A 26,115-nucleotide genomic window follows, 5' to 3' on the forward strand; every position below is an offset into this window, starting at 1 on the left:
GAGGGGTTGTTGACTCCTCCTTGATATGCGTAAAACAAGACCGTTTTCCTTTAGAGTTTCTGTCTGTCGAGAGTTTTCTGCTAATGAGAAAACCTGTCGGAAAAGTGACTCTAAAAAAAAAAGAAAAGAAAAGTCTTTACCTCACAATACCACATCCGAGGGTGTTTTAATAAAATTATTTGGCGCCGATTTCTGAGTACGGGCGCGGTGCTTTTTTCACTAAGGGTTATTTATCAGGGTTCGTACGGGTGCTTGAAATCCTTAAATGCTTGGATTTTAATGTTGTCTTTTCAAGGTTTGAAAAGTGCTTGAATTTCAGATGTTGTGCTTATAAGTGCTTGAAAGTGTAGCTGTATTTCATTCACCACAAATAAGTATCTGATTGAATAGTTTTCTTATCAGATATAAAAAGAAAATGAGTCGCAAAATGTAAAAGCAAAATTTCCCGGCCTGGGCTGCCTTGCGCCTCTGTTTCAACGTGTGACCCCGCCCCTCCTTCGGACAGTCGGGGATGAGTGCGCTAACATACCTGTAGGTTGCTGTTTTAATGAGTGTTTGATGGAAAAAGACAGTCGCATGATAGGTGAGTTCTAGTAAATAATTTTCCAGTAGGTGTACGTTACACATGCTACTTTTTAAAAAAAAATTATGATTATTTTGCTAGCTGTCAACCTCGCTGGAGCAATGATTGAAATGCACTGAGTGTGATGCAGTATGGCAGCGCTATTATGGAATATGCTGTGAACTTAGCTAACATTACTTAGCAGTAATATGAGTTACTTTGCTCAAGTGAAAGCTTTAAACATTAGCCCGATACGTAACTAGCCAACTTAAGGCTTTCTGATTAACCCTCTGGGGTCGACGGACCCAGTCTCCATTTTAACTTGGGTCGAACATGCGGACTTCAAACTATATACCAGTTTTTAAATTGTGTTGATAGGCCACGTAAAACCGATGGGGTTTTTTTTCTGAATACAACAGTGGCGTTTACTCCGGGAAGAAACGGTAAAAACTGTGTTTTCTAAGGAGAGCGCTAGCAAACACGCTTTGCTTGTGAGTGAAAAAAGAGAAAGAAAAAACACTCCTTCTCTATTGGTGGAAAAATGTACCATGTCGACCAATCAAAAAATGATATGGCAACATGTGGCATTTGTTTTTTTGGGAAGAGGGGGACGTTTTAGGAGTGAGAGAGAGCGAGTGAGCGAAAGAGAGAGAGAGTTTTGATACGCGAGAGATTTGTGACGTGTTTGGAGTCTCAAGTTAGTGTGTTGTCTTGTGTAGTTAGTGTGTAGTGTAGTCGTTGTTTTGTTTTGTGTGTCAGCTCTGAATGTCACAGTTGCTGCAAAAAAAGCCACCAAAGGCAGATTGCAGTGTAAACGCTGAGTGACACACCTGCAGGTTTATCCCTGTGCTGTTCTCATTTGTGTTATAGTGGACACAAACTATTTTTTGGAGTCGCATAAATAATTTGTGTGTCTTCTTCTTTGATGCAGAACACCTGATTTTCCTGTAAATGGTTTTAAATGGATATTTAAAAAACGTCTGCGCCTTGGCTGCATTTTTAGGTAAATAGTACCATATAACTTTGTTTGCAAAACTTGTGCATATTTTTTTTAAAAAATGTACAATTTCTTTTTGCATTTCAAGTTATGAAAATGATTCGTTAAACATGCTTGTGGTTTTTACAGTCAAAAATATCACTTTCTACTGTATTTAAAATTTTGTCTGAATTTAGATAAATTGTGCTGATACAGTTTGTCAAAATAAGAAAATAACACATTGGCAAGATAAACTGTTTTTAAAGGTGAAATATAGAGGCCAAATCAAAAGTAGTCAAAAACGGCCAATTATACCCTGGACCCCAGAGGGTTAAAGGCTAAAAGCAAAGTTGTCACCAAGTACTGTTTATATTTGTGTGTATTGCTGCAGCTTTTTAAAGTATTAGCTTGGTGCCTTGGTCCCTCAATGGTAATATGAGGGACTGATGCATATGGTCACAAAGAATAGCCACTTGTTTCTGTGCAACCAAAGTTCCCCGGATTTCATTCAAAATGTGTTTCAGCACCTACACATGAAACTACTTTAACATTATAAATGTCTTCAAGCTCACACTGAGACAGTACACACATTTATGTGTATTTGTATATGAATATTTCATACTTTAAGCAATTTTGATAGGAAATTGCTTAATTTTAGAAATATTTTTGCTCTTTTTTGCTCTATAAAATAGTTGTTTTATTTTAGAATCATTCATCTTAGCAGTAGGATATACATGAAAAGAGAAACAAATTAAGTTTGAGTGAAAATGTACATTTTTTGCACTCACTGGTCAACTGACTCAGTGAATCAAATGACTCAAAAAATCCGATTCACTTTGGTGAGTGACTCATTAAAACTCGATTCAGTAAAAAGAATCAAATTTACCATCACTATCCCTCTGTGTATTTAAGCCCCGTGTTTTCCTTTGTCTGTGTCGTGATCTCCATAATCCCATGCTGTGTGTTTTGCCTGTCAGCCTGTTTGGTTTTTGTAGTTTTGAGTTTAGTTTTTTGGTTATGTTTGCAATAAATCTAAGTTTGAGTTCACATTTGCCTCCATAGGTCTGGACTTTGGGTCCTGCTATCCTGCCTGCACACAGCCTACACATGACAGAAAGTAAGTGAATACAGGAGATCTCTGGGGTGCAGTACTAATGTCATCTGCCAAAGAGTCATTCCCTGGTCAACCATAAGCCATGATTTAAGTATAAATCATTGACTTTTAAATAAATGACGACAGATGGGATGTACCACCGTGAGAGGGGTGCAGTGATTAGCGGAATTTAGGTGGGAAATAAATTTTTTTGGGGGACACTTCTTTGGGTGATTGGTGGAGAGGTTAAAGTAAATTTCTAGTTGAAGTATTCTTGCCATGTCACACACATTAGACACATATTTAAATTATTTTGTTTTCTAATAGGACGATAGATAAAATTAAGTCTTCACTTGTGCAGTTGAGACCGACAGAAGCCAGTTTTGACTGTTTGTCAGTGTTCCTTGCACTCTCTGTGGGCCACGACTGAATAAAAGGTTTACGCAGGGGTGACTCCCACAGTTTAGCCTTTCGACATATTCTAAATTCAGTGGATTGTTTATCATAGAATTAATATTTTCTGAATTCTATGTTTTGTTTTGAGTGCAAAAGTCATAAATAAAATTATACAGCTACAAAACTCATTAAAAACACCAGACATCTTGTCTTATGATCGTGTTTTTTTATTATCATGTTATTTGATCCATAACAACAACAAATAAAAAGGAGAATTATAAATTCTCTTGAATTTCAGGCACTTTCACTTTCCACTTTATTTTTCCTTCCCGGGATTTTCTTCTTCTTTCTCTAAACTCTGAGCCTTTAGTTGCTCTTTGGCGTGATGAGGTGCACATTTTCAAGAAATTTATCTAGTCCCCAATTTCGTTTGTCCACGAGAGCATCCTCTGACTGCAGCAACTCTATACCACAGCTGCTCCCTGAATTTAAAGAAAGTAAAACAAAATAATACACAATTAAAAACGTTTCTAATTATCTGGAAAAAAGACCCCATATTTTGTAGTTATACACAAATCTGTCAGTTATCACTTGTATTTTGGTTAATATATAAAATGCTCAGCCATAATTATTTTTCATAGTACTCACCAAACAGACTATGCACCTGCTCATCAGGCACGAAAAAGGGAGGCCCTAAGAGATCAACAGATTTTAAAATATGGTATTTTATGTTTATTCTCTCTCTCTCTCTCTCTCTCTCTCTCTCTCTCTCTCTCTCTCTCTCTCTCTCTCACACACACACAATATAGAAATGATATAGAATACCTTGATATAAATCATGATTGTACAGTAAAGTGTCCAGGAGGTATCTGCAGTCATTCGCCATCAAAGAAATAATGAGAGCTGCATACCTACAAAATAAAAGAATAGCATTGGCATGGGACATCCGTGTATGGATACATTATATAATACAGTATCAAACTGTGTAAAACATAATGTTTTGGAGTTTATTTAGTTTGAAATAAATGTCATTCTAAGGGTTTAAAATGAGGGTCTTCATCTCATCTTACTTTTCTCTGTCTCCTGGGTTGACGGCCACGAGAGAGGCCCTGTCCCAAATTGCTCCAAACTGACCCTCGATGGAACTGTGAAGTTAGAAAGGAACTCAATTTAACAGTAATTTTAATTATTTTATTTTAAAAAGCATAAAACAATATGTAGTTTACTCACTTGGAGAAGTTGTACAGGTTACACTGATACAGGGAGATGTTTTTCTCTGAGTTCTAAAAACAAAAGACAGCACGGATGAACAACTTGTGTCTGTTTTAAAGTAAGCAATATAACTTTCTTGTAGCTTGCAGCCATTCTGCCCAAAATCTCACTGAGATCAAAACGGTTTTCAGAAGAAAGAGCTGCTCACATGCACATAATAAACTCAGGCATCACCATAAAAAACTCTATTCAGCGTAAAGACACTTAATTGCTGAGAAGCAATAACACTGACTACCTCAGCTTAGATCATTTAGTGGTCGTGTTTGCACACATGAAGTTCACCAACCTTGTAAACCTTTGCTCCAGGTATAGCAGGCACAGGCTCCTCGGTGTACGTCATGTTGTTCTCCTCAAAAAACTGACGAATAGCCTTTTCAGAAATCTCCACTCCAACCACTGAATGGCCCATGTCTGCTAGCCTGAGAATCACGAAAAAACAAAAGGTTAGCAAAGATGACAACTGACACTAATACTGATCAACTTAATTTAATTTAGTAAGATGTTTTCATACCACTTCATATCTACTGCTTTCCCACACAGAGGGAAGAAGAAGCGAACTCCTGTTCGTCCATTGAGAACTTTATCAATGTTTTTCTTCAGCATCCTGTTAAAAAAACAGTATTAACAGCAAAATACACATTCCTGCTGCAATCTCATGTTGAGGTGATGTCTGGTGATGTCTGGATCAACCGTATTGATGGTACTTGTCTTAAAAATAGATAATCTAAGCTCACTTTCTAAAGCTTTTAACAGGACACAGCTTTAGGTGGTGATGCACCTTTATAGTTGATGTAATCTTCACAAGTCTTACATGCATTTGGGCTACTTTTGCACCCTCACTCCACTGAACTACATAAAAAAGTGGGGTCATTACTTGTGCACTTCAGGCTGATGGAAGCCGATTTTGTTCTGTTGCCAACGTTCCTCCCATTCACCGAGGGCCATGACCCGATCTGCCTGCTGTTCCAGCATGCTGGTTATGTTTGCCTGACGATCAGCGGTTAAAGGAGAGCAGCTAGACATGAGAAAAAGAATTGTTTGTGAAAAAACCCCACTTCATGTCGCTGGAGACAGGAAGAGAATGCATAATCCGCACAGGATTATGGTCTTGCACATAAAGACACCTACAGCAACGGCAAAATGTAAGCACGTGTGGTCCATGAGCTGTCACCTGCAGGGTTACAAAACCCAACCGATGGGTCATTTGAATCTTCTGGTAGAAAATCATCTGCATTAATCGTGGATCTGCACGAGCTTGTTGTCCCGTTATAAACTAAACTATGGCACGATGGCTATAACCAAACAAATGGTTTGAATAACAGCGTCGTTAAAGCGTCATTCTTAAGTGGAAATGAATAATTGTGTAATAGTTTATCCAATCCAATCCAATTTTATTTATAAAGCACTTTAAAATACCCAGCACAGGAACAAAGTGCTGTACAGAAAATAAGTTAAAACAATAGAATAACAAAAAACAGCAAATTAAATAAATAAAACACATAAGACATAAAATTAAAACAGCCCTATGTTAAAGCAAAAACAAGATAAAACAGCATCGAATCACCTAAAAACAACTAAAATAAAAATAAAAATATTTTTTATTATAATAGTTTATAACAATAACAATAACAATGTCAGATCCTCGCTTGCCTTGCAATAGCGCAGCATAAAAACAACCACAGTACTCGTGAAAAGACATTAGAACCGCACGTTTTCCGGTAAACTCAAAGCGTGTCTCTCCTGAATGAAGGCTGCTAATATTTGTTCAGCAACACAGCTGACCGGGCAAGCTCTCCGATCAATAAACGCAGCGAGGCTCTCCTGAATTCTTACCCCGAGTTCTGTCTGCAAGGCGAGGCGTTCCGTTGAGCTCTCGGTCAGCTGTCTCTCAGTGTTTATAAAGTGCGAGAAGCGGGTTTTATTTCTAGTTTTGGAGGAGCCTGATGATGCATTCATGGTACGTCAGAAAAATGTTACTCAGCATTCTGAGTAACAGTATCTCGAGTTCTTAAATCATTGCTCAAGATTAAGCAAAGGAATACAACAAAAGAAGATAATGTGAATGTTGTGTGTGTGTGATTAGAACTCTTGGCTAATTTGATGGTACCTTTTATGCAGATGTCTCTGGGTACGCAGGGTTTTTTCATAAAGGCTCGTCTCGTAAAATATTAGATTTTATTTTCAGACTACAGTAAACATTACTCTTTTTTTCATATGAGAATATACATTTTACCTCCTTGTATTTTGAGATTTTATTATTCTCGTTTTTAATTAAATAACCTTGTGTTAAAATGCTATATAAACTCTATCTTCAGTTATGAGTTATATGCATACCAGAATTTGCTTTTCAAATTGCCCATGTATTCCTTTGCGATATAAATAATGCACTATTTCCATCATGGACCCCTCTGTTTCTTTCTCTTTTCTGTAAACGCTTGCTGCAATCACGATTCAAACTGTGGCAGCTGTCACTAATCCTCAGAAAGTCTCTGGACTGTTGCACAGTGATTAGTCTCGCTTGCCCAGCCTGCCTCTCTCCACGCTTGGGTTGGTACGGCTCCAGTGATACGATGTTGTCAGCAAGACAATAAGAATTCATAATAATAATAATGGATTGGATTTATATAGCGCTTTTCAAGGCACCCAAAGCGCTCTATTCACTCTCGCATTCACACACTTGTGGAGGCAGCTACAGTTGTAGCCACAGCTGCCCTGGGGTAGACTGACAGAAGCGAGGCTGCCATATCGCGCCATCGGCCCCTCTGGCCAACACCAGTAGGCGGTAGGGTAAAGTGTCTTGCCCAAGGACACAACGACCAGATCGATCTTCCGGTTACAGATGCGCTTCCCAACCCCATGAGCCACGTTCGCCTGTCATAAGGAAGGACGGAAGGGAAAGGTGTTTTCCGGACGCACAGCGGCGCAAGTGTTTGAGAAATCCCGGTTTTACACTGAGGCGCTCTGGCATAGGTCTTTTTTCCGTAGTTTCTACTTCATTAAAAAAATTAAAAATACACACACTTCAAAAAAATAGGTACCCTGCTTGTGTCAAAATTTGATTGATGACCCTAGCCTTGACCTTTTGACCCTACCGGAAGTACTCCGGAAGTGACTAATCGAATCCTGATGTGTGTAATATGATCCATAAGCGCAACGAATTGCATCGGGTGATGGGAGGGGGGAAGTGTCTAATCGATTTCATATGTGTGACTAATCGTAAGGAGGGGTGGTTCCTGGGGGGGTCAGAGAGGGAGGGTTCAGGGGCATGGAGAGTTCAGGGGGGTGATGCAGCAGATTTCTGATGAGTCGGCGGAGATCGGAGCGCATGCTGTATAGAGAGACAGAATGATCGCGGCAGTTAGTTTTTCACAGACAAACTCATAGTTTGAATTCTGTCTTAAATATTATGACAATGTGATCTTGATAACTATTTTCTCAGTAAAGAGCTATTTCTTTTTCCAATAGCGGCTTTATTTTACTTTCTCATATTACAGGCGCAATAAAATAAAAACCTTTAAGATTATCCGACTAGTAACGGAATGCATTTATATAGTGGTGGGTGGAGGCAAGCTACACCAGCGCTTGTAATGAAAAGAAGAACTTTCTATCTGCTTGTATCCTACAGGCTGCCCACCTCGTATGTGTAAAAAAAAACATAAATCAGGGTTCATACGCCTTTTTCATGGTCAAATTCAAGCACTTTTAAGCACTTTCAAGGTCCCTTTTCAAGCTTTTCCTTGTTTAAAACATATCTATCTAAAATATAACAGGACACTGGCGTAAATTCTCGACCATCTCACACTTCTGTTTAATCAGTTTTCTGTTTAACGTTTACTCAGCTGTGTAAAAATCCCGGAGGAACCCACCCGATGGATTAATAAAGTTTTATTTAATCTAATAATCTAATAACTTTGATCTCAGCCAAACCGATTTACTCCGGAACAAATAAAACACAGAAAAAAGGCAAACAATTACATTTTTATGGTATCTGAGTGACTTATATATCATGTTTAACCTGAGTAGCGAAAGAGCAGGGGTCTGAAAACGATGAAGCCGGGAGTCCGTTGCTCTCGCCGGCTGGAGTGACCATTGAACCCCCCGGCTAGCTATCGAGCGGGTGGGTAACAGACGTCTCCGAAAACGTCGGCACACTTTTGGAAATATACGATGTCTTGATAAACCAAGACACAGCTACTTTCTCGCCTGAAAATGTGTTAAAAGTTTATTTTGCGACCCAGAAAGATTAATAAGACTAATTTGAAAACTTAGCAGCGGCCGCCATTGTTGGCACCTGAAATTTGGCTGGGGTATGAATTCTGGGGTATGGTGGGCCACGAAGGACACACCCGACCCATCCTTCAAATTTGGGGAAATGAAGGACACATTTGTCGGCCGCATTTGAAGGAGTCGACGAATTGGGACAGCCTTCGTCGCCTGGCTGTGACGTAATCGGCCTTCAAATGCGGCCTCCGGAGGATGCAGCCGACGTTTTGGGACACAGCTGCTGATTCAGCACAGGAGGGAGGGGGTTAGTGAGTCCTGAGTGATTCATTCGCTCTATGATTCAGCACAGGAGGGAGGGAGTGAGCAAGGGGGTGAGTCTATATACGAAATAGGTATAACGTGTGCGTAACGTAAGTACGACATGGACGCCGGGATAGATTTTATTGTCAACCAACTGCAAGGGCCTGGGAAGGATCACGGTTATTGGTCAAGTGTTTCGTGCCCACAAATTAGCATTTCGTTCGCACGTTATTCCCATTTCATGCCCGCGAAGTAGTATTTTGTGGCCACAATTTATTTATTTTTTGGACCATGTCATCAGAGGGGCTCCGTAGTTTCCCAAAAGCATGTAGGAAAATGTGTTATGGTCTGATGAAATCGAGGTTAAACTTTGTGGACATGATTCCAAAAGGCAGATTTGGCACAAAAATAACACTTTACATCACCAAAAAAAAAAACCCCAAACAAACACCATACCCATGGTGAATCATGGTGGTTTTCAGTATAATGCTTAGGGGTTTCTTTTCTTTAGCTGGAAGTGAGGCTTTAGTCAAGGTAAAGTGAGTAATGAACAGTTCCAAATCCCGGTCACTTTTGGCCCCAAAGGTGCCTGCTAGAAGGTTGAAGATGAAGAAGAATTTCACAACATTAACTTCAAGCATGCATCCAAATCAACAAAAGAATTGCTTCACTGGAAGGAAATTAAACTTTTGCAATTCCCCAGGCAGAGCCCAGACCTCACAATCTGACAAAATTGGAACACATTTGCAAGGAAGAGCGGGCAAATATTGCAGAGTCACAATACGCCATGCTGATAGACTTCTACCAAAGAAGTCTGAATGCTCTGAATTTGTTTAAGGGTGTACTTTTTTTTGTTTTGAAATAATTTATTGTGTCTTGGAGAAAAGTGAGTGAATATTGAAGGACCTGCTGGCAGGTTATGGAAATGTGTTACTGTAGCTTGATTCCAACGATCTGCAGTCTTCCCATTGGCTGCAAATATTTGTGTTTAAACAAGTAATGTGAGGTGAAACCTTATGCTTTGCTTTGCATTTGGTGTGAAAGTTCCATTAGGGAGGTTTAAAGTTATTTTTGAATCTGTTCATCTCTTAGGTCCTCCTTTTTTTTGTACCTGATGAGCAGTTACACAGTCTGTTTGGTGAGTACTATGAAAAATAATTATGGCTGAGCAGTTTTGCACACAATCATACAACCACTGCCTAGAAATTAACCAAAATACAAAATAGATATGTGCAGAATTTGTTAAATTTATGGGTCTTTTTTCCAGAAATTTCCTGATTTTTTTTTTTTTTTTTTTTTTTTTAATTTCAGGAAGCAGCTGTGACATAGAGTTGCTGCAGTCAATGGATGCCATGACAGACCTACAGCGACAGTGGTGGCTGGATAAATGTACTCAAAATGCGTACCTCATCACTCCGAAGAGCAGCTAAAGACTAGGATCCCAGTTTAAAGACCTTAAGAAAGCTGATCCTGGTGAAGGAAATCCTAGGGAGAAAAGTAAAGTGCTAAATGAGTTTTTTTCAGTTCCTGAAAGCTTTTAAAAACAATACTTTTAAAATAGAACAAAATGTTTATAACGCCTCAGTTGTTATACACTTTAAATGTTAATAAATTACTTATAAAACATTTACAAAATGTGTGAGGGTTTTTTTTTTACGAGTTTGATAGCTGTTTTTGTTGTATTTTTTTATTAATTGCATTCTTTTAGGACATACTAAAAATAAAACCATATATAGAATGTAGGGGCCTGTAATGTTATGACAACCAATCAAGTGGTTTTAGAATACAGTTATACAGATCTGGTGTATTGCCACAAGTCAAAAGCTTAAATCCCAAGAGTCCTGTTGGATTTATAAGTAGTGCTAATTCCGACCAGTCCACATCTACAGCATCTGACGCTTTCGAATTGAATTGTGAGCCAATGGCCAGTTTTCAGGAGTCAACAATATAAATGATACTGGACTCTTTCCTGGCTCTGTCCATGTGCATTAATCTAATAACCTGGTGCAACTGTGATTCATCCTTTTTAATATAACTGATTTGAAAAGAAAAGGTGAGTGAAGAAGAAACTCTCAGTGCATTGTGAGTGGTCCCCAGCAGCTTAAGTCTATTGCAGTGAAACGAACGGAGGGTTCAAGCTCACCTGATCCAGCTCTTCTACAAGCTGGGAAAAAAAAAAGGGACGTTTTTAACTCGTTAAAAGTACAGAGGGTGAGTGTCCCAAATCCAAACTGGGAGTTAGTTCCACAGAGGAGGGGCCTTCTTCTATGGAACCATAAAAAAAGAAGAAAGACATTTGCTTTTTGTTATGCACTGTATGATTAATACTTCCAGATTTGTAAGCAAAGGTGTTCTTGGAAATAATGTCCCCATCTGATAAGAAAATATTTACCCTCAAACCGCAGCTGGTTTTTGGCTACACAGCGTCACTGTTTTGGTGTTATTTGCCTCACTGGTTTGTTTTATGAATCATTGGTACACCACAACATAAAGAAGGATGTGAATGTGGGACTAATAAAGGGTAACTTACATTGTGAAACTTTTCCATATGTTTTGGGTGAATAAATTGCTTCTAGCCATGATATCAATATATTTCCAAGTTTATTTACATCACTAAAAAAGAAAAATCTGATTATTTACCTTAAAAAGCTTCTCATTTTATGCAAGTCATTTGGCAAGTTTCAGACATCACAGTTTGGTTTCTCACGTGACAAAAGAGAAATTCTTTGTTTCAAGAAGTTGGACCAGTTATCAAAGGCATGTGAGCTAGAAGCTTTGACTATCTTTTCTTGCAGTGGATTTGCACAGTAGAAGATGCAGATTACTGCATCTGCAGTAATCTAACCTAATCAGCTCTGACTAACTACTGATTCTTTTGTGTGTGATCACTCACCCTTAGATAGCTGCAGCTAGGTCTGGTTTTGTAACATCATGTGTTCTCAGCCCTGTCTCCAGATATGAATGTTAAAGTTTCTCGCTAAAGTTCTCATTATATCATTGGTCTTAGTTCAAACTGCCTTTTGTATGCAAAGAGGGGTCATAGGAATGACTGTAGCCATGTCGGTATGCTTTGCCCCACCTGGAGCCTCATTTATCAGACGGACTACCGATGAATTTTGATAGCATACACGAGAAGTAGACAACTTTGCATGAACTTTCCTAACAAAGTGATAGGAATTATCAGCTAAAGATATGAGAAAATGCTCGCCAGTCATGTCATATCATAAAGAAAAAACCACAAGTAATAACCGCTGCTGTTCGTGCTTTGCTGAAAGGCATTAAACACTTTCTCAGACCTGAAATGACCTTTTTTATTCATATACAAAAATTGTTTTTTGGGTTTTTACCCCCTCTCAGTACAATGGTTTTTCTCAGTAAACCCTTATTTAACCTGATACTATACTATATGAGGTGAAATAGCAAAACACGTGCAATCAGAATATGCATAAGCAAAATTTACTTAATGCTAAATTCTGTAAAGCAACCAGAAACAAAACATTAGGAGAGATTTTAATCTTACATTCAAGTAGCTGTGATACATACATCAGTGGATGACCCAACAAAAAGCAAGACTGGGGTTGGACTTCTTGGACACTCCAAAGAGTGATTCAAGCTTATGAGATTCGAGTGCTCAGGAAAGCAGATACTGGGTAAACACACAAGCGCTTAGCCAGAAAAAAGAATTAAAATAGAAAATGGATATTCCAGAATGATTACAAAACACTCCGCATATCCTTCTCTCTCTCTCTCTTTTTTTTTTTTTTACTTTTTGCACTATATACTATAGTACACACATTAATGCTTGACTTTTGAAAGATGTCAAAAAATGTACTGACTCTTTAGACCCCTGCAGTATATCTAAACACAACAGCAACTTGTATGTTCATTTTAAATATGTTTTGACTCCTTTTTTAATTGCAATAAACTGTGACTATCGGGGATTTAATGGGGGTAACGGGGTTTATTTTACGGGCCAAATAACGTTGTAGTAACATAAATCCTAACAGCATCATCGGGGAGAAAAAGTGATGTGTAAAACACTATGAACACCATTAGCACAAGGATATAATCTACTGATGGCCTTATGGGGTTATGTTGTACGATTAAAATGCTTCTGCACGCGTATTAATCCAAGTTTGTTTGTTTTTGTGCTTTTACAGCACTCCGGTCAGCTAATTGAAATCCGCATCTGAAGGCTCTGACTGCCTCTGACCAGCTTTTTCGCCATTGGCTGTTGCCTGGATACCGTGGCTAACATTAGCAAACAACAAACAGGAAGGAGCATAACGGAGTGAAAGCTTTCTGGGAAATTTGTGTTATAAAAATGACAAAATATTTAAAGGATTCCAAAAATGTAAGTTACGACAAATAAATGGGAGAATTCTTAAACTTTTGGACATTTTTGTAACAAAAAAGTGTGGGGGGGATATCAAATGTTATTTTTCTGCCGGTAAATATTATCGCGCGGTGTCTGGGCTGCTCCCTTTTCGTCGTTAACCTTGAAATGCCAGACTCGAAACTCGCCGTGTGTACTTTTCAGGTGAACATTTCCCCTTTAGGCCGCTGGGTTTGGAATGATAAATCTAAAAAGCTGGAGTTTATCAGGTGAGGAAAGCAAGGCAATAAGCCACTAGTATACATCACCTGCGAGCAGGAGAAACTGTTAAATATCACAATGGTAAGCTTTTCTCTTCCGTTTCTAGTTCTTACCCAAGAGAAGAGAATGTTTTGACGGCGAGTCTAACCAATAACAACATTAAAGAGCTTCAGGAGCGAGCAGAGTGGTATGTGTGGGTCAAACAGTACCTTAAACTTGAAAATAAAAAGACTCTTCATTTGTTTATTTATTTTTAAGTAATTCGTGATGTTTAGGGAACTAACCTGCACATGTTCATCTCTGCTGTGTCCTCAGGTTGGCTGACATATTTACAATGAACCACAGAGGGCGCCAAAGGATTAGGAGCAGACTGAGCCCTGCTCATTTCAATGCGTACAGGTCCTCAGTGCTGAAGAGACAAGCGGACCGGGTCACCATTGAGGATGTTAAACGCAAGTCCCACTATGATGCTGAACTAACAACACTTATATTGTGTGATTTGAGGGTCATTATACAATTGGAGGACAATTAAGGGTTCAAAACTTACATTAAAAAAAAAACTTTTACAAATATTTTTGTGTTATGTATTTAAGAAAAACAAATAATAAACCGTTTGTGAAGCTAAGGAATCAGAGCTACCCTTTTTCTGAGATATTTTAGTTGCTGTGTGCTAATGCTTGACACAACCCTTAAGCTGCAGGAAAAAAATCCATCAGAGAAATTGCTACAATATTAGGAGTGGCAAAATTTACAGTTTGGTATATCCTGAGAAAGAACAAAAGCACTGGTGAACTGGTGCAACGCAAAAAGAGCTGGACATCCACAGAAGACAACAGTAGTGGATGATCACAGAATTATTTCCATGGTGATGAGAAACCCCTTCACAACAGCCAACCAAGTGAACAACACTCTGTAGGAGGTAGGCGTATCAATATCCAAGTTTACCATAAAGAGAAGACTGCATGAAAGTAGATACAGAGGGTTCACTGCAAAGTGCAAACCACTCATAAGCCTCAAGAATAGAAAGGCTAGATTGCACTTTGCTAAAAACCATTTAAAACCACCAGCAAAGTTCTGGAAAAACATTCTTTAGACAGATGAAACCAAGATCAACCTCTACCAGAATGATGGCAAGAAAAAAGTATGGAGCAGGCGCGAAACAGCTCATGGTCTAAAGTCTATCACATTATCTGTAAAACATGGCGAAGGCAGTGTGATGGCTTGGGCGTGCGTGGCTACCCGTGGCACCGGGACACTAGTGTTTGTTGATGATGTGACACAGGACAGAAGCAGCTGAATGAATTTTGAGGTGTTTAGAGACATTGTCTGCTCAAATCCAAATAAATTGAGAAATTGATAGGGTGGCATTTCATAATACAGATGGACAATGGCCCAAAACATACAACCAAAGCAACCCAGGAGTTTATTAAAGCAAAGAAGTGGAATATTCTTGAATGGCCAGTTCAGTCACCTGATCTTAACCCGACTGAGCATGCATTTCACTTGTTGAAGACTAATCTTTGAACTGAAAGGCCCACAAACAAACAGCAACTGAAAGCTGCTGCAGTAAAGGCCCAAAAATGAGGAAACCCAGCATCTGGTGATGTCCATGAGTTCGGATTTTCAACCAAGTATTAGAAATGAACATTTTATTTTGAGTTATTTCATTTGTCAAATTACTTTTGAGACCCTGAAATGAAGAGATTGTGTTAAAATGCTTTAGTTTCTCTAGTTTCTCACAATTCTATGTAATCTAAAAGTCTGCACTTCAACTGAATCTGAGTTGTTTCATTTAACCAGAATTGTTAACCAAAAAAAATTGTCTCTGTCCAAATATTTATTGGCCTAACTGTATGTGCACATTTTTCTACCAATTGCTTTTAAACTCAGACCAGACTTCACATAAAATGTCAAACAATGACTCATTTAGTTAGATGTTGATATTTTTACATCTACTGACATTAGATGGCTGTTTGTGATTACACTTTCTGTGTTGTAGAGGTGGCTGTCGGTTTGCTACAGGAGAATTATTTGCTTCCCGTTCCTCTCCGCTTTCTGGAGTTATTGAAGTAATGAATTACATAATATGACCTTATCCATTCATAACTTTTTTTTCTAGGTATCATATAAAAAAGATCTCATACTTCTGTGCCCTTGTCTTGATGCAGGAGTGACGAGCTCGATGAAGTCCTCATTACACTTCTTCTTTACCTGTCTTGCTTTTTCATACATAAGACCCTGAAGAATAAATCTGTGCATACAGCAGTGTAAGTAGAGTACAAGCTGGTAAATTCTACCTTTGTTTGAATCCTGTTGTATTTTACTTACATGCATCTGTGTTTAATTCCATTTCGTGTCTCTTACCGCTCTCTTTTTTTCCTCTTCGGCTCCTTAATGCCATTAATGGTGATAGCCTGTCAGAGCACCAGATGATGGTGGAGGCTTGGGCTAAAAAGGAGATGGCTCAAAAGAAGTTGGCTGTCTGCTACTTCCGCCTGATGATGGATCTGAAAAGAGAACAGCATCGCCCATATCACAAGTGAGCAAACTCACTGAACAGCTGGTAGGCAGAGAATGTCCCCTTTTCTCTGTAATATTTTCACTCCGATGTTGTATACTTGTTATGTATACAGATGTATTACTTATGATACTTGAACAAAAATACTTACTGAGTAGCAATAGTGAGACTTTCTTAAAGAGGTCTAAGGAAGCCACTGAATATTATTTAGCTGAGATTATATTTACATCACTAAGTGCAGCATTTAAAAATGTTTTTATTTTTTGCTTTCCATTTTTCTTGTTGTTTGTTATCAGCAGTGTGGCTGATCAAGATTCCTGAAGCCTCAGTAATGAAAAAGAAATTGTAGCCTCTTTTAATTCTAAGGGCTTAGATGTCAGATTATATATGTTATTATGTAAATTCAATCTCAGGTTTATAACAACATGTGTCATTATTTATTTTACATAAACTAAACCCAAAATGCAGAAGCAATGTGTAAAAAATGAAGTACAACATTAGTGCTTCCAAAGGAATTAAGAGGGTAAGTAGCAGTCAAGTGCTGCTAATCGCTTGATTACTTGATCATCAGCAAGTGTGACCACCTTGTTAAAAGCCCACATTTTGGCAGTTTGCTAATCTGTAGTAACACAATGCCAGTGATGAAAGACATCAGTCATGATCTTAGAGGAAAAGAGTTAAGCCATTTCCAAACCATTTAATGTACATCATTCTACAATGAGAAAGATTATTCACAAGGAGATAACATCCAAGACAGCTGCCAATCTTTCCATTTTTGGATGTTTCAGAAAATTCACCTCAAGCGCAGACTGTGCAATTCTCAGAGGAACTGTCAGAAACCCAAGAGCTACATATTAGACCAGGGGTGGTCAACTCCAGGGCTCGAGGGCTGTTGTCCTGCAGGTTTTAGATGTTACCCTGGGTCAACACAGGTCAATCACATGATTAGTTCGTTACCAAGCCTCAGGAGAACTTCAGGACATGTTGAGGAAGTCATTTAGCCATTTGAATTTTCCATTGTACATATATTGTGCTTGGAAGACACAGGAGTAAAGAGTCTTTAACCCTCGTGCTACCCTAGGGAAAAACGGGACCATTTATGGTACTTTTGGATTTTCGATTTTAAATATATCAGTCATTTTAAAGACCAGTTGCATGATACTTGCCCAGGATGTGAATTTTAGGATTATTTTTAAAATTCAATGATCCCCTCTATGTCATGGTCCTGGGCCATGTGGGCCCAGTATTCTTAGTTCCTTGTATTTTTGTATTTTGTTCCTTGCTTAGGCCATGTTTTCTGAGTTGCCCTGTTGTGTTGTTCCCTAAGTGTTTTCCCTTCATGGCTTTTACCCCCTGTGTGCCCCTCTGTGTATCTGTGAGCCCTCGTCTCTCCTTATGTTTTATTCCATGTTTCCCCTGCCCATTATGTTTAAGTTCTCCCCGTGCTCTCTCTTCCCCCTGTGTGCCCTCTATGTATTTATGAGCCCTCGTCTCCCTTTGTGGTTGTTTCATGTTTCCCCAGCCCGTTATGTCTGTGTTTTCCCCGTGCTCTCTCTCCTCCTGTCTGAACCTCTGTGCCTGTACATGTCATGTTCAGTTCACCCCGCCCTGTCTCGTTATGATTATCAGTATCACCTGTGTTCCCCGTGTGTGCCCACTTTCCTCGTTTACCCTCTGTGTATTTCTGTCTGAGTCTCCCTCCGTTCGGCGTCGCGTTCTCCCTCATGTTGTGTGTGTTCCTCCCTGTGTTTCTTGGCGAGCTTTGTATTTAGTTTTCCCAGTTTAGTTTTGTATTTCCTACGTTCTGCCTCTCCAGCAATAAAGCTGCGTTTTTTGAGTTTATCCCCGTGTCTGTGAATCTGCATCTTGGGTCCTTCCCCTGCCTGCCACACAACGTATCATGACACTCTATGGTGTGGTGTATAGTAAAGGAGATTCACATATTTACCCCCTCCCTTTGCCCTTGTACCATTTTGGGTCCCATTGACTCCCATTATAATCACATATTTTCGATATACTGTAATCCTGACATGTGATACAATACAGAAAAAGTGAGACACTTTATAAAACATAAATAAAATCAGAATGTAATGAATCTCGTCAATTTTTATTTACATTTTACACACCGTCTCGCTTTTTGGAATTGGGTTTGGGAGGAAGGAGTTGAAAAATATGAACTCTGGTTTTACTTTGCTCAGAGAGCCCATATCCACATGCTTTCTTCCTTTAATTGGATTCAGGTAATAGGTATATTTTAAAGAACGCTAACACCTTGATGCTAGATTTTTTTTATGTATTCTTTCTGAAGATTTTAAAGGTTTCTTTGGATTTCTTTTCCAGTTTTTATGCTTACATTTTATCACAGATTGGCATGGTGTTGAATACTGTTCTTTGTGGTCATGTCTTTAAAAGGGTTTAATCAGCAAAATGGTACCTGCTGTTTAAGTACAGCAAATAATAGTTTTTTAAATGTGGCCAGACAGCTCACAAATCCTAAACCAAAAAGTTAGGCTCTATGCTGAAATCATTATGTCATTCATAGTCAGTCAATACCAGTGTGTTGTTAATACAAATATCCTGTGTTTATTTCTAGGAGGCAGATATCGTCAAATAGAAGAGAGTGGCTTCTTCATGCGGTAAGGTGCAATCATGACAATGTGCTGCACAGGTTTCTCACATTCAAAGCTTACGGATCACCCAGATTGATATATTTTTAATGAGTGTTAGGAACTGTTCCCTATGTCAGTTGTCTAACTTGTTGAAATCTGATGAATTTGGCTGGATGTTCTTGAAAGATTCAAAACTGTATTGTCACACCTGTAGACAAAAATGGGTCCTTCAGCTGGTCAGGGTCGAGGCCAGTTCACCATCTGTGATTGCAGGCAGCGGGGAGCAGAGCAGAACCACACTGAGTGGTGTTTTAGCTGGTGTCCTTAATGAATTAGTTACTGGTAGGGGATGTTGATTCAACACAGGTGCTTTGCTTTGACAGGTCCTCACTGGTATTTAGCCAGGTGGCTTGACAAGGAGAGCAATGCCACGCTAACAGCAGCAGCCTATTGACTGCTCAGTGTGTGACCTTTTGAACAGAAATAGCTATTGTGACCTTTTCAAAAACACAGATGACTAAGGTGCCACCTGGGGCTTTGCTCTGCGAGTAGGGATACTAAATGTTTGTTCTGTGAATACATGGACAAAATGTACGAATGTCCGCTTGATAAAGAACTGATTCGGTCTCCCTTTTTCTAGTGCTTGTACAGCTTCTTCTGCTACGTGGCCTGGGTGACGTTTGGCAGGAGGGACCTGAAGGACATCCAAGAGGAGGTTGGACGTCTTTTGTACTCTGACTCGTTCAACATGGCAGTGAAGAATATGACTGACGGCGACTCGGGAACTACCAGTAATGGTTCAGTGGAGACAGGAGCAGCTCACTCCAAGATGAGACATAATAGTCCACTAAAACAAAGGTATATAAATGTGAAGTAAAGGTTGTTTTGAGGTGTTACTACAGACTCCTCTGCATATTTTTATTTAACAGGTATTTAAAATGCCTTTGAGTAGACAAAAGTGTGGTAAAGTTATGCTCCTGATCACAGTCCTACTACTGTGACGTTACCATTCCATATTTATTGTTTTCACCCACATGCCAGTCAGAAAAGGTTATAAAGCAGCACATGCAATGGCCTTGGTGTATAATTACAGCATTGCTGAGGTTTTCCCATTGATGCCGGCATTTTTACAAGCAATTCTTTAAATATTTACAAATGGTGAAAAGCAATCATGACTAGAGGGTAAGGTGGAAAGAAATTGTAGGTAAAAGGAGATCGTTATTCTGCTTTAGCTTGTTCCTAAATTCACTCTTTTAAAGTTTATTCCAGTAGATGCTTAGAAACAGACCAAACATCCAGGTTACCATTTCTGTTCATCTACATTGCAGAAAAGAAATTGGTGTATTCACTCAGACCACCTGAGTGAACAGGGATGAATTAGAAATGGAAGGATGTCAAAAATTCCCAGACACACTCCTAAACCTTGTGGAAAGCATTCCCAGAGATTTGAAGCTGTTATAGCTGCAAAGGGTCGACCTCATATTAAACCCTATGAGTTAAGAATGAGACGTCACTCAAGTTCATGTGTGTGAAGCAGATGAGAGAATACTTTTGGCAATATAGTGCATCCCATGAAATCAGTTTCCAGATTTGCTATTTGGAAATTAGCGCCTAAACACTTATTGATTTTTAGTTTAACCATTAGTATGTGTAACCAGTCTTAACCTGGATCACCACATTACACTGCAAACAAGCTAATAGCTCGGACAATAAATTTGAGTTTGATGGATGCCATGTATGACGTCTAACTGAAAAATGATTGATGTAGACAGATTCACGGCTTTGTCCAATAGGAGGGGACCATCTGACAGCCTGCTTTGTGTAGCTCAGTTCTGTTGGACATGAAATGGGTAGTTTTGTAAGCTGTCAGAGGGCTGGAGCTCTTTCCTGCTGTCAGGTTGAAAGCAAACAATCAAAAGCCAGGCTTGAAGCTTGCTCTCCTCCTGAGGGTGGATGTACACAATTTGAAATGCCTTCATCACCCACAGAAAATGCTCTAAAACATCTGTTAGGCCAGCGGTCTCCAACCTTTTTTGCGCCACGGACCGGTTTATGCCCGACAATATTTTCACGGACCGGCCTTTAAGGTGTTGCGGATAAATACAACAAAATAAAACTAGTACCGGTACCAAAAAAAAGAAAATTTATTCATAACACACGTGAAAAGACCCAGGAAAACCGAGTAAACGATAAAAACGATAACAAAATAACGCTGAAAACCGATTAAAAACCCTGAAAACCATACATTTCACACCTGAGCCTCAACTCTCGCGGCCCGGTACCAAACAACTCACGGACCGGTACCGGTCCGAGGCCCGGGGGTTGGAGACCGCTGTGTTAGGCTATGTATTTGTTGTATTTTTTTTTTCTTTAGTATCAGCATCTGGATCTGGAAAGTCTTACTACCATAACAGCTTTTCTGATTAACCACGTCAGGATATGTATTTAAGTTTCCACCATAAAGATCATAGGTATGACAAATTAGTACGAAATGTGTCTTTTTCCATAATTTACACAGCTGTTGTGTAAATTATGTTGCTTGGATGAGCTTTCATATAGACAAATATTCATTATGGCTTTAGTGTTGTAAAATATGTAAACAGCTCCAGAGTTTGCCTTTCTGCTGTAAGCTGTGTAAAATGTATTTGAGAGAAATGTGTCCACACTGCTGTATGACACACACAATCCTTCTCCTTAAATATACCCTTTTTACACTTGCATATTTCCCTTGGGGGTTTAAATATAGAATGTTTATTTATTCATTTATTTAAAATGCTCACCTGTTCTGTGATTTGGCTTTTTATCAGCACATCCCAAAGGCACCCACTCCTCAGCAGCATAGTAAATCAGCGATCCCCTCTGATGGTGTCTCTGCTGCCCTCGCCCAAAGAACAGTCACCCCATCTGTTCCTGGGCAGCCGAGCCAGGAATCAGATCCCTCTGAAGGCCGAGTACTGTGACACCAAAGCCCTCATGGAGCAGCTCGACCAGCAGCTGGCCTCTGTCAGGTGATGTAGAACTTCATGTCCTTTGTGTTTTACTATGATGAGGGGCAAGATGGGTTGGTTTGACTACAGGCGTATCACAAACAATGGTCAAGGCTGTGTGACAGAACATGAATGAGGCTTATGGCAAGCTTGTTAAAAGTCACCCAGAAGACAAAGAGACGAGTGCTTCTGTCAGTGTTTCTTAAGTTTAACCTCTGTTTTGATCCAGCTTATCTGATACCTACTTCTCCTCCTTACCTATTAGCAGGAGCTTACCTACTGCAAAAAAAAAACTGCCTTTGGTTGTATAAATAGTAGGGAGATGATGACTGTGTTCTGCATTTTGAGTCTGATCTGGTTAAATTAAGTGTACTTAGTTAAAAATTAAGTACACTCCATGACTCAGTAACTTTTAACAGTAACAAAAAGCAATAACTTATAATTTAAATTTTACCATTCTTTCACATCACTGTTGAGGAATTCTGGCCCATTCTTCTTCTTTCTTGTTTATGCACTGCTCTCTAATGGCCCTGGCACAGCAGGTTCAGGTCTTGACTTTTAATAGGCCATTGCAACGCCTTCATTATTGTCTTTTTCAGCTGTCTTGTTGTAGATTATTGCTTGAGATTATTGTCCTGTTGCATGACCCAGTTTCAGTCAGACAGCTGTCGGCCTCACATTTGACTCCAGAATACTTTGGCATACAGAGGGGTTCACGGTTGACTCAATGACTGGATGGTGTCCAGGTCCTGGCCACCCTCCAGGATGGGTGCAAAACAAGTCCAGATCAACAACCCTCCACCACTGTGCTTGACAGTTGGTGTGAAGTGCTTGTGCTGATATGCTTTCATCAAATGTGGTGCAACTGACTATGGCCACACATCTCCACTTTGGTCTTGTCTGTCCAAAGGATATTGTTCCAGAACTCCAATGGTTTGAGCAGGACAACCTAAGCTTTGCTGCTGTTCCTTTTAGAGAAAATTGTTGTTTTTTTCCTAGCAACCTTTCCAAACAAGCAAACAATTGCACAGTTATGATCTTTAACATTTAACATGCCAACAGAGGTATGTAGAGTCTGAGATGTAGCTCTTGTTTCTCTGAGCATTACAGTCTGACCTTGGCATAAAGTTGCTGGGATGTAGTGAGTAATCTTTCTCACTGTATAATGATGGACTCCAGATTGTTTGGACAATGAGCTTAGAAAAAAAGTGGTTTATCTAAGATTATTGCTGATGCCTTCCTCCTAAGGATTGTCTTAAACTAACAAAACGTCTGCTTTTACAGAGGGTCGCACTTGATCAGTTAATCAAGTCTATTAGATTAGCACCACCTGGCTGCTTCTGACCCTCGTAATTCTAATGTAAGCAGTGAGGATGTTCTTAGTTTTTCATAGGGCTGCTTACAGTCCTGTGAAGACTTTCTTTTTTCGACTGTAACTGACTGACTGAAATGCAGGATGAAAATATTTTTTAAAAATGTAAAAAGGAAACCTGTAATCTTTAGGGCCATCTAATTACGTTTTGTATTTGATCTAAAATGTGGAATAATTCATAGATTTTAATTATACAAATGATGTTCCTTTTTTGTTATAAGTTATAGATAATATTTCCTCCAAGATATCACTATTGTTTTTATTTTTTTTTAAATCTTTCTTTCATTTAATCAGGTTTGGGATTCTTGGGAAGCCCTTGGATCGATTCAGCCACAGTACGCTGATACCCTATGGACAACAGAAACATTTCATGAGGATAAGGACAAGGAAGTAGACAGTGATGGTAATAACAGTGCAGATCATTCTGGAATCTGTGCTCAAGGTACCGAGTTGTCCTTCGTAGGACACAAGTGGCGGCCTTTTCAGACATGGAAGCGCCATCCACATAAAGATTAAAAACTGCACACTGTAAACGTTGCATATTGAATGACTTGCATGTGAATGTGTGTACTCTCAGTGGCCTAACATCTATTTGCACATCACACAGGTAAAGAAAAGGCAAAGAATGAGGTAGAAGCTGAGATTTCAGTCTTTCATGTGTGGCTCATTTTCAAAAATCATATTCCTGGACTGTTATCATACATGATATTTGTTGGGAGACTTAAGCCCTGTGAATATAAATCTGTTTAGTGCTTCCAGCTGGTGGTGCTGTTGAATAAAATATAATGAAATCCATAACACTTTTGAAGGTCTCCTTTCTATAGAATATGAAATATATTCAGTTCACATAGAAAAATAAAGCAAGTCGACCTCAGCGTGTTCATAATTCAAACTGGGCGATATGTAAAATTATGCATGCTCCACACCAAGATTTTTTAATTTATTTTAGGTCTTTGAAGGCTTTCCTTCAGTTGACTTTGTCATTTATGGGTCCTTGTGCTGTTGGAAACAAGACTCACAATCATGTGAACTAGTGCCACACACACACACTCACACACCACCCTAGCCAGGCTTGGAAGCAGAAGGGGCTTTGCCTTTGCCCTAATTGGCTGTGTAATCTGGGACACCAGGAGTAGACTTAAGCCCTGTGAGGATAGGAAAGAGAGCCTGGGAAGCATTAGGACGGGGGATGGGTCGCAGGATATAGTTTTAATTTCAAAAATTTTGAAGTGTATTTGATTTCTGCCCAAGTGCCTTTGACACAATTCAGTTTTCTTGCTTGTTTTTATTCAGGTCACAGAGGATGAATGATCTGAAGACAGGCACAGGGAAAACTGTAAAGGTCACATGCTACTCTTGTTCTTCTTTGGCTACCGTCTTTCCCCCCTGATGATTAATATCACTTTCCCTCTCTGTCTCCTCCCTTGTTCCTTTTGCCTTCCTCCTCCTCTAGATCGGTGTGGCTAATAACAGGCAAACTGACAGATACTTGACAGGGTGAAACCTGTCTTGTCTGTTAATGCTTCTTGCTCACTGGCCTGGATTAATAATCAGAGGTGTTAAACTGGCTCGGGAGTACTGACAACAACTTAAGTTAAACTAAAAAGGCTGTTCATCAAAATGTAATCTGAGGAATATTTTTACTTACTTTGTGTGTAAAATTTGCTGTTTAATGACAGTCAAACTGTTTGGAGATAAAACAAGTAAAGGTTTTTCATTAACATTTCTGATATAAAGAATTAAATCCCAGTATGCTTCATGATGCTTTTCTCTTTAGAAAAGCATAATAAAGCCTAATTTAGTTCATGTAAACCATCACATGACCATTCCTAGAATTTAATTGTGCCCCTGAAACCTAAAGCCAATTTTCCAAAACGCAAGGAAAAAAAGAATAATTAATCTACTGACTGTACACTCTCAACTCAGCACAGGGTAGTGAAATTAATTTTAATTCCATGCAAACAGCTGGAAATAGTTTGGTTTTAAATGACACTTCCTTCCACAAAATATTCTGGTGAATTATTTATGTTAGTGAGCAATTTGGAGGAAATGGTGCTTATGTTACTGCAAAAGTACAAAACCATCTTCTTTCTACCTTGATTTTCCTTCAGCAACTTCTCCCAACCCCTCAAAAAAAGAAGGGGTGATTGCTTGCAACTTTCTTTCATGCACCAACAAGCAGAGTGTCACTTGTGTCAGGTGGAAAGTGGAACAGCGTGTTGAAGCTCTCCATCTCAAAGGCTTCTTTTTGATATGCTCCAGCTCTGATTTTTACCACCCTTTGTACAAAAGTGTCTGCCACTGATTGAAATGTAATTAAAACATACCACATTTGTCTAATAGCCTTTCAATAACGCTCAGGGAATCTTTCAAAGAAAGGTTTCCTTGGAATTTAGTTTTGTGCCTGTGCTTTGTGCCTCAAATGGCATTTTATTTCAGTATTTTATTTTGTTTTAATAAGATTAGATGAGGGAGGAAAAAGCACTTAGTCTTGTGAATCTGAAGATGTCAGGATGTGTGTGTGTTGCCTCAGAGGCATGAGCTGATGATTTGCAAACATGAAGAATTCACTAGAAAAAACACAACCAGTGATGGTGCAATACTCTACCAAGAACTACCTAACACTTAAAGACTTACCAGAACCAGGAACCACTCGACATACTTAATAAATCTGCGAACAAAGAAGAAAAAAGGTGCAATGAAGGTGAAAGCAAACGTAGTTTTTCTGAATCAGAAGTTAAATGTTCAGCCTTGGTTTTCATCACAAACTGCAGAACTGCAGATTTAAGCCTCTAGAGAAAGTTGTCAACTTATACCAACAGGGGGAGACTTTGCCCATAGCATTATTTCCACCCATATTGTGAGCGTGTTTCTAACGGGGTGCTTTGCGCTTTATTCACATAAAGCCTGTTTACTGATACAAAAATACAGCTGCAGAAGCTAATCAAACGCGTTGGTAGAAATGCTGCACGACAAACTCGAGGCTTGATTGTAAATTGGCGCAGTTGCTGAATTAAACTGTGTAATCCTCATTACGGTGCAATTAAGGATTGTTACGCAGACAAGGAGATAAATGGCTCATTTAGCCGAGCCTTTTTATCCTCGTGCAGAATTGTTATCCGACCTCCCGGGTTGAAATAATAGACAATAGTAAACTAATTAAAATAAAGACTTACTGTACACCAATAAAACTACACGAGCGATTTGTT

General features: G+C 39.1%; 2 protein-coding genes and 1 long non-coding RNA gene across 9 annotated transcripts; 2 read left to right on the forward strand and 1 right to left on the reverse strand.

The window, feature by feature from the left end:
* Window positions 1–477: 477 nt before the first annotated feature.
* On the forward strand, window positions 478–10,528 carry LOC146548925 (uncharacterized). 2 transcript variants are annotated; one of them, XR_014890324.1, is made up of 5 exons: window positions 478–583; window positions 1,494–1,565; window positions 2,601–2,655; window positions 9,916–9,961; window positions 10,135–10,528. It is a non-coding gene; the product is annotated as an uncharacterized LOC146548925 (long non-coding RNA). The 2 variants fall into 2 exon arrangements; XR_014890323.1 differs by lacking the exon at window positions 1,494–1,565 and having other exon boundaries at window positions 480–583.
* On the reverse strand, window positions 3,217–15,926 carry LOC146548926 (putative thiopurine S-methyltransferase). 4 transcript variants are annotated; one of them, XM_085261326.1, is made up of 9 exons: window positions 15,785–15,926; window positions 5,174–5,314; window positions 4,811–4,903; window positions 4,586–4,718; window positions 4,258–4,310; window positions 4,098–4,172; window positions 3,853–3,938; window positions 3,676–3,720; window positions 3,217–3,509 (listed from the first exon to the last, which is right to left on the reverse strand). In XM_085261326.1, the coding sequence occupies exons 2-9, from the start codon at window positions 5,269–5,271 to the stop codon at window positions 3,394–3,396; spliced, it is 699 nt and encodes a 232-aa protein (XP_085117452.1). In that variant the 5' UTR covers window positions 5,272–5,314; window positions 15,785–15,926; the 3' UTR covers window positions 3,217–3,393. The 4 variants fall into 4 exon arrangements, with proteins under 4 accessions (XP_085117452.1, XP_085117450.1, XP_085117451.1 ...); XM_085261324.1 differs by lacking the exon at window positions 15,785–15,926 and adding an exon at window positions 10,230–10,250; XM_085261325.1 differs by lacking the exon at window positions 15,785–15,926 and adding an exon at window positions 6,133–6,209.
* ppp1r36 (protein phosphatase 1 regulatory subunit 36) lies at window positions 13,065–23,792 on the forward strand. 3 transcript variants are annotated; one of them, XM_085261322.1, is made up of 11 exons: window positions 13,065–13,177; window positions 13,364–13,428; window positions 13,527–13,607; window positions 13,736–13,872; window positions 15,420–15,489; window positions 15,589–15,687; window positions 15,834–15,959; window positions 18,532–18,574; window positions 19,188–19,405; window positions 21,355–21,555; window positions 23,201–23,791. In XM_085261322.1, the coding sequence occupies exons 1-11, from the start codon at window positions 13,148–13,150 to the stop codon at window positions 23,298–23,300; spliced, it is 1,170 nt and encodes a 389-aa protein (XP_085117448.1). In that variant the 5' UTR covers window positions 13,065–13,147; the 3' UTR covers window positions 23,301–23,791. The 3 variants fall into 3 exon arrangements, with proteins under 3 accessions (XP_085117448.1, XP_085117447.1, XP_085117449.1); XM_085261321.1 differs by having other exon boundaries at window positions 13,080–13,428; window positions 23,201–23,792; XM_085261323.1 differs by lacking the exon at window positions 13,364–13,428 and having other exon boundaries at window positions 13,090–13,177.
* Window positions 23,793–26,115: the final 2,323 nt, after the last annotated feature.

This window comes from Mchenga conophoros, linkage group LG22 (genome assembly GCF_057382185.1).
Source record: "Mchenga conophoros isolate Kocher_MC1m ecotype Shallow Benthic linkage group LG22, M_conophoros_male_GT1.1, whole genome shotgun sequence".
Taxonomy (NCBI): Eukaryota; Metazoa; Chordata; class Actinopteri; order Cichliformes; family Cichlidae; genus Mchenga; species Mchenga conophoros.

Excerpts from the sequence above, each read along its gene's own strand:
- ppp1r36 (XM_085261321.1), top strand. The coding sequence starts at position 13,328 with ATGCCAGACTCGAAACTCGCCGTGTGTACTTTTCAGGTGAACATTTCC. Across the intron at positions 13,608-13,735 it reads CTTCAGGAGCGAGCAGAGTG|GTTGGCTGACATATTTACAA; the intron begins GTATGTGTGGGT and ends CTGTGTCCTCAG. Across the intron at positions 15,960-18,531 it reads CAGCATCGCCCATATCACAA|GAGGCAGATATCGTCAAATA; the intron begins GTGAGCAAACTC and ends GTTTATTTCTAG.
- LOC146548926 (XM_085261324.1), bottom strand. Across the intron at positions 4,311-4,585 it reads CTGGAGCAAAGGTTTACAAG|AACTCAGAGAAAAACATCTC; the intron begins GTTGGTGAACTT and ends TTTTGTTTTTAG. Across the intron at positions 3,510-3,675 it reads GCAGGTGCATAGTCTGTTTG|GGAGCAGCTGTGGTATAGAG; the intron begins GTGAGTACTATG and ends CTTTAAATTCAG.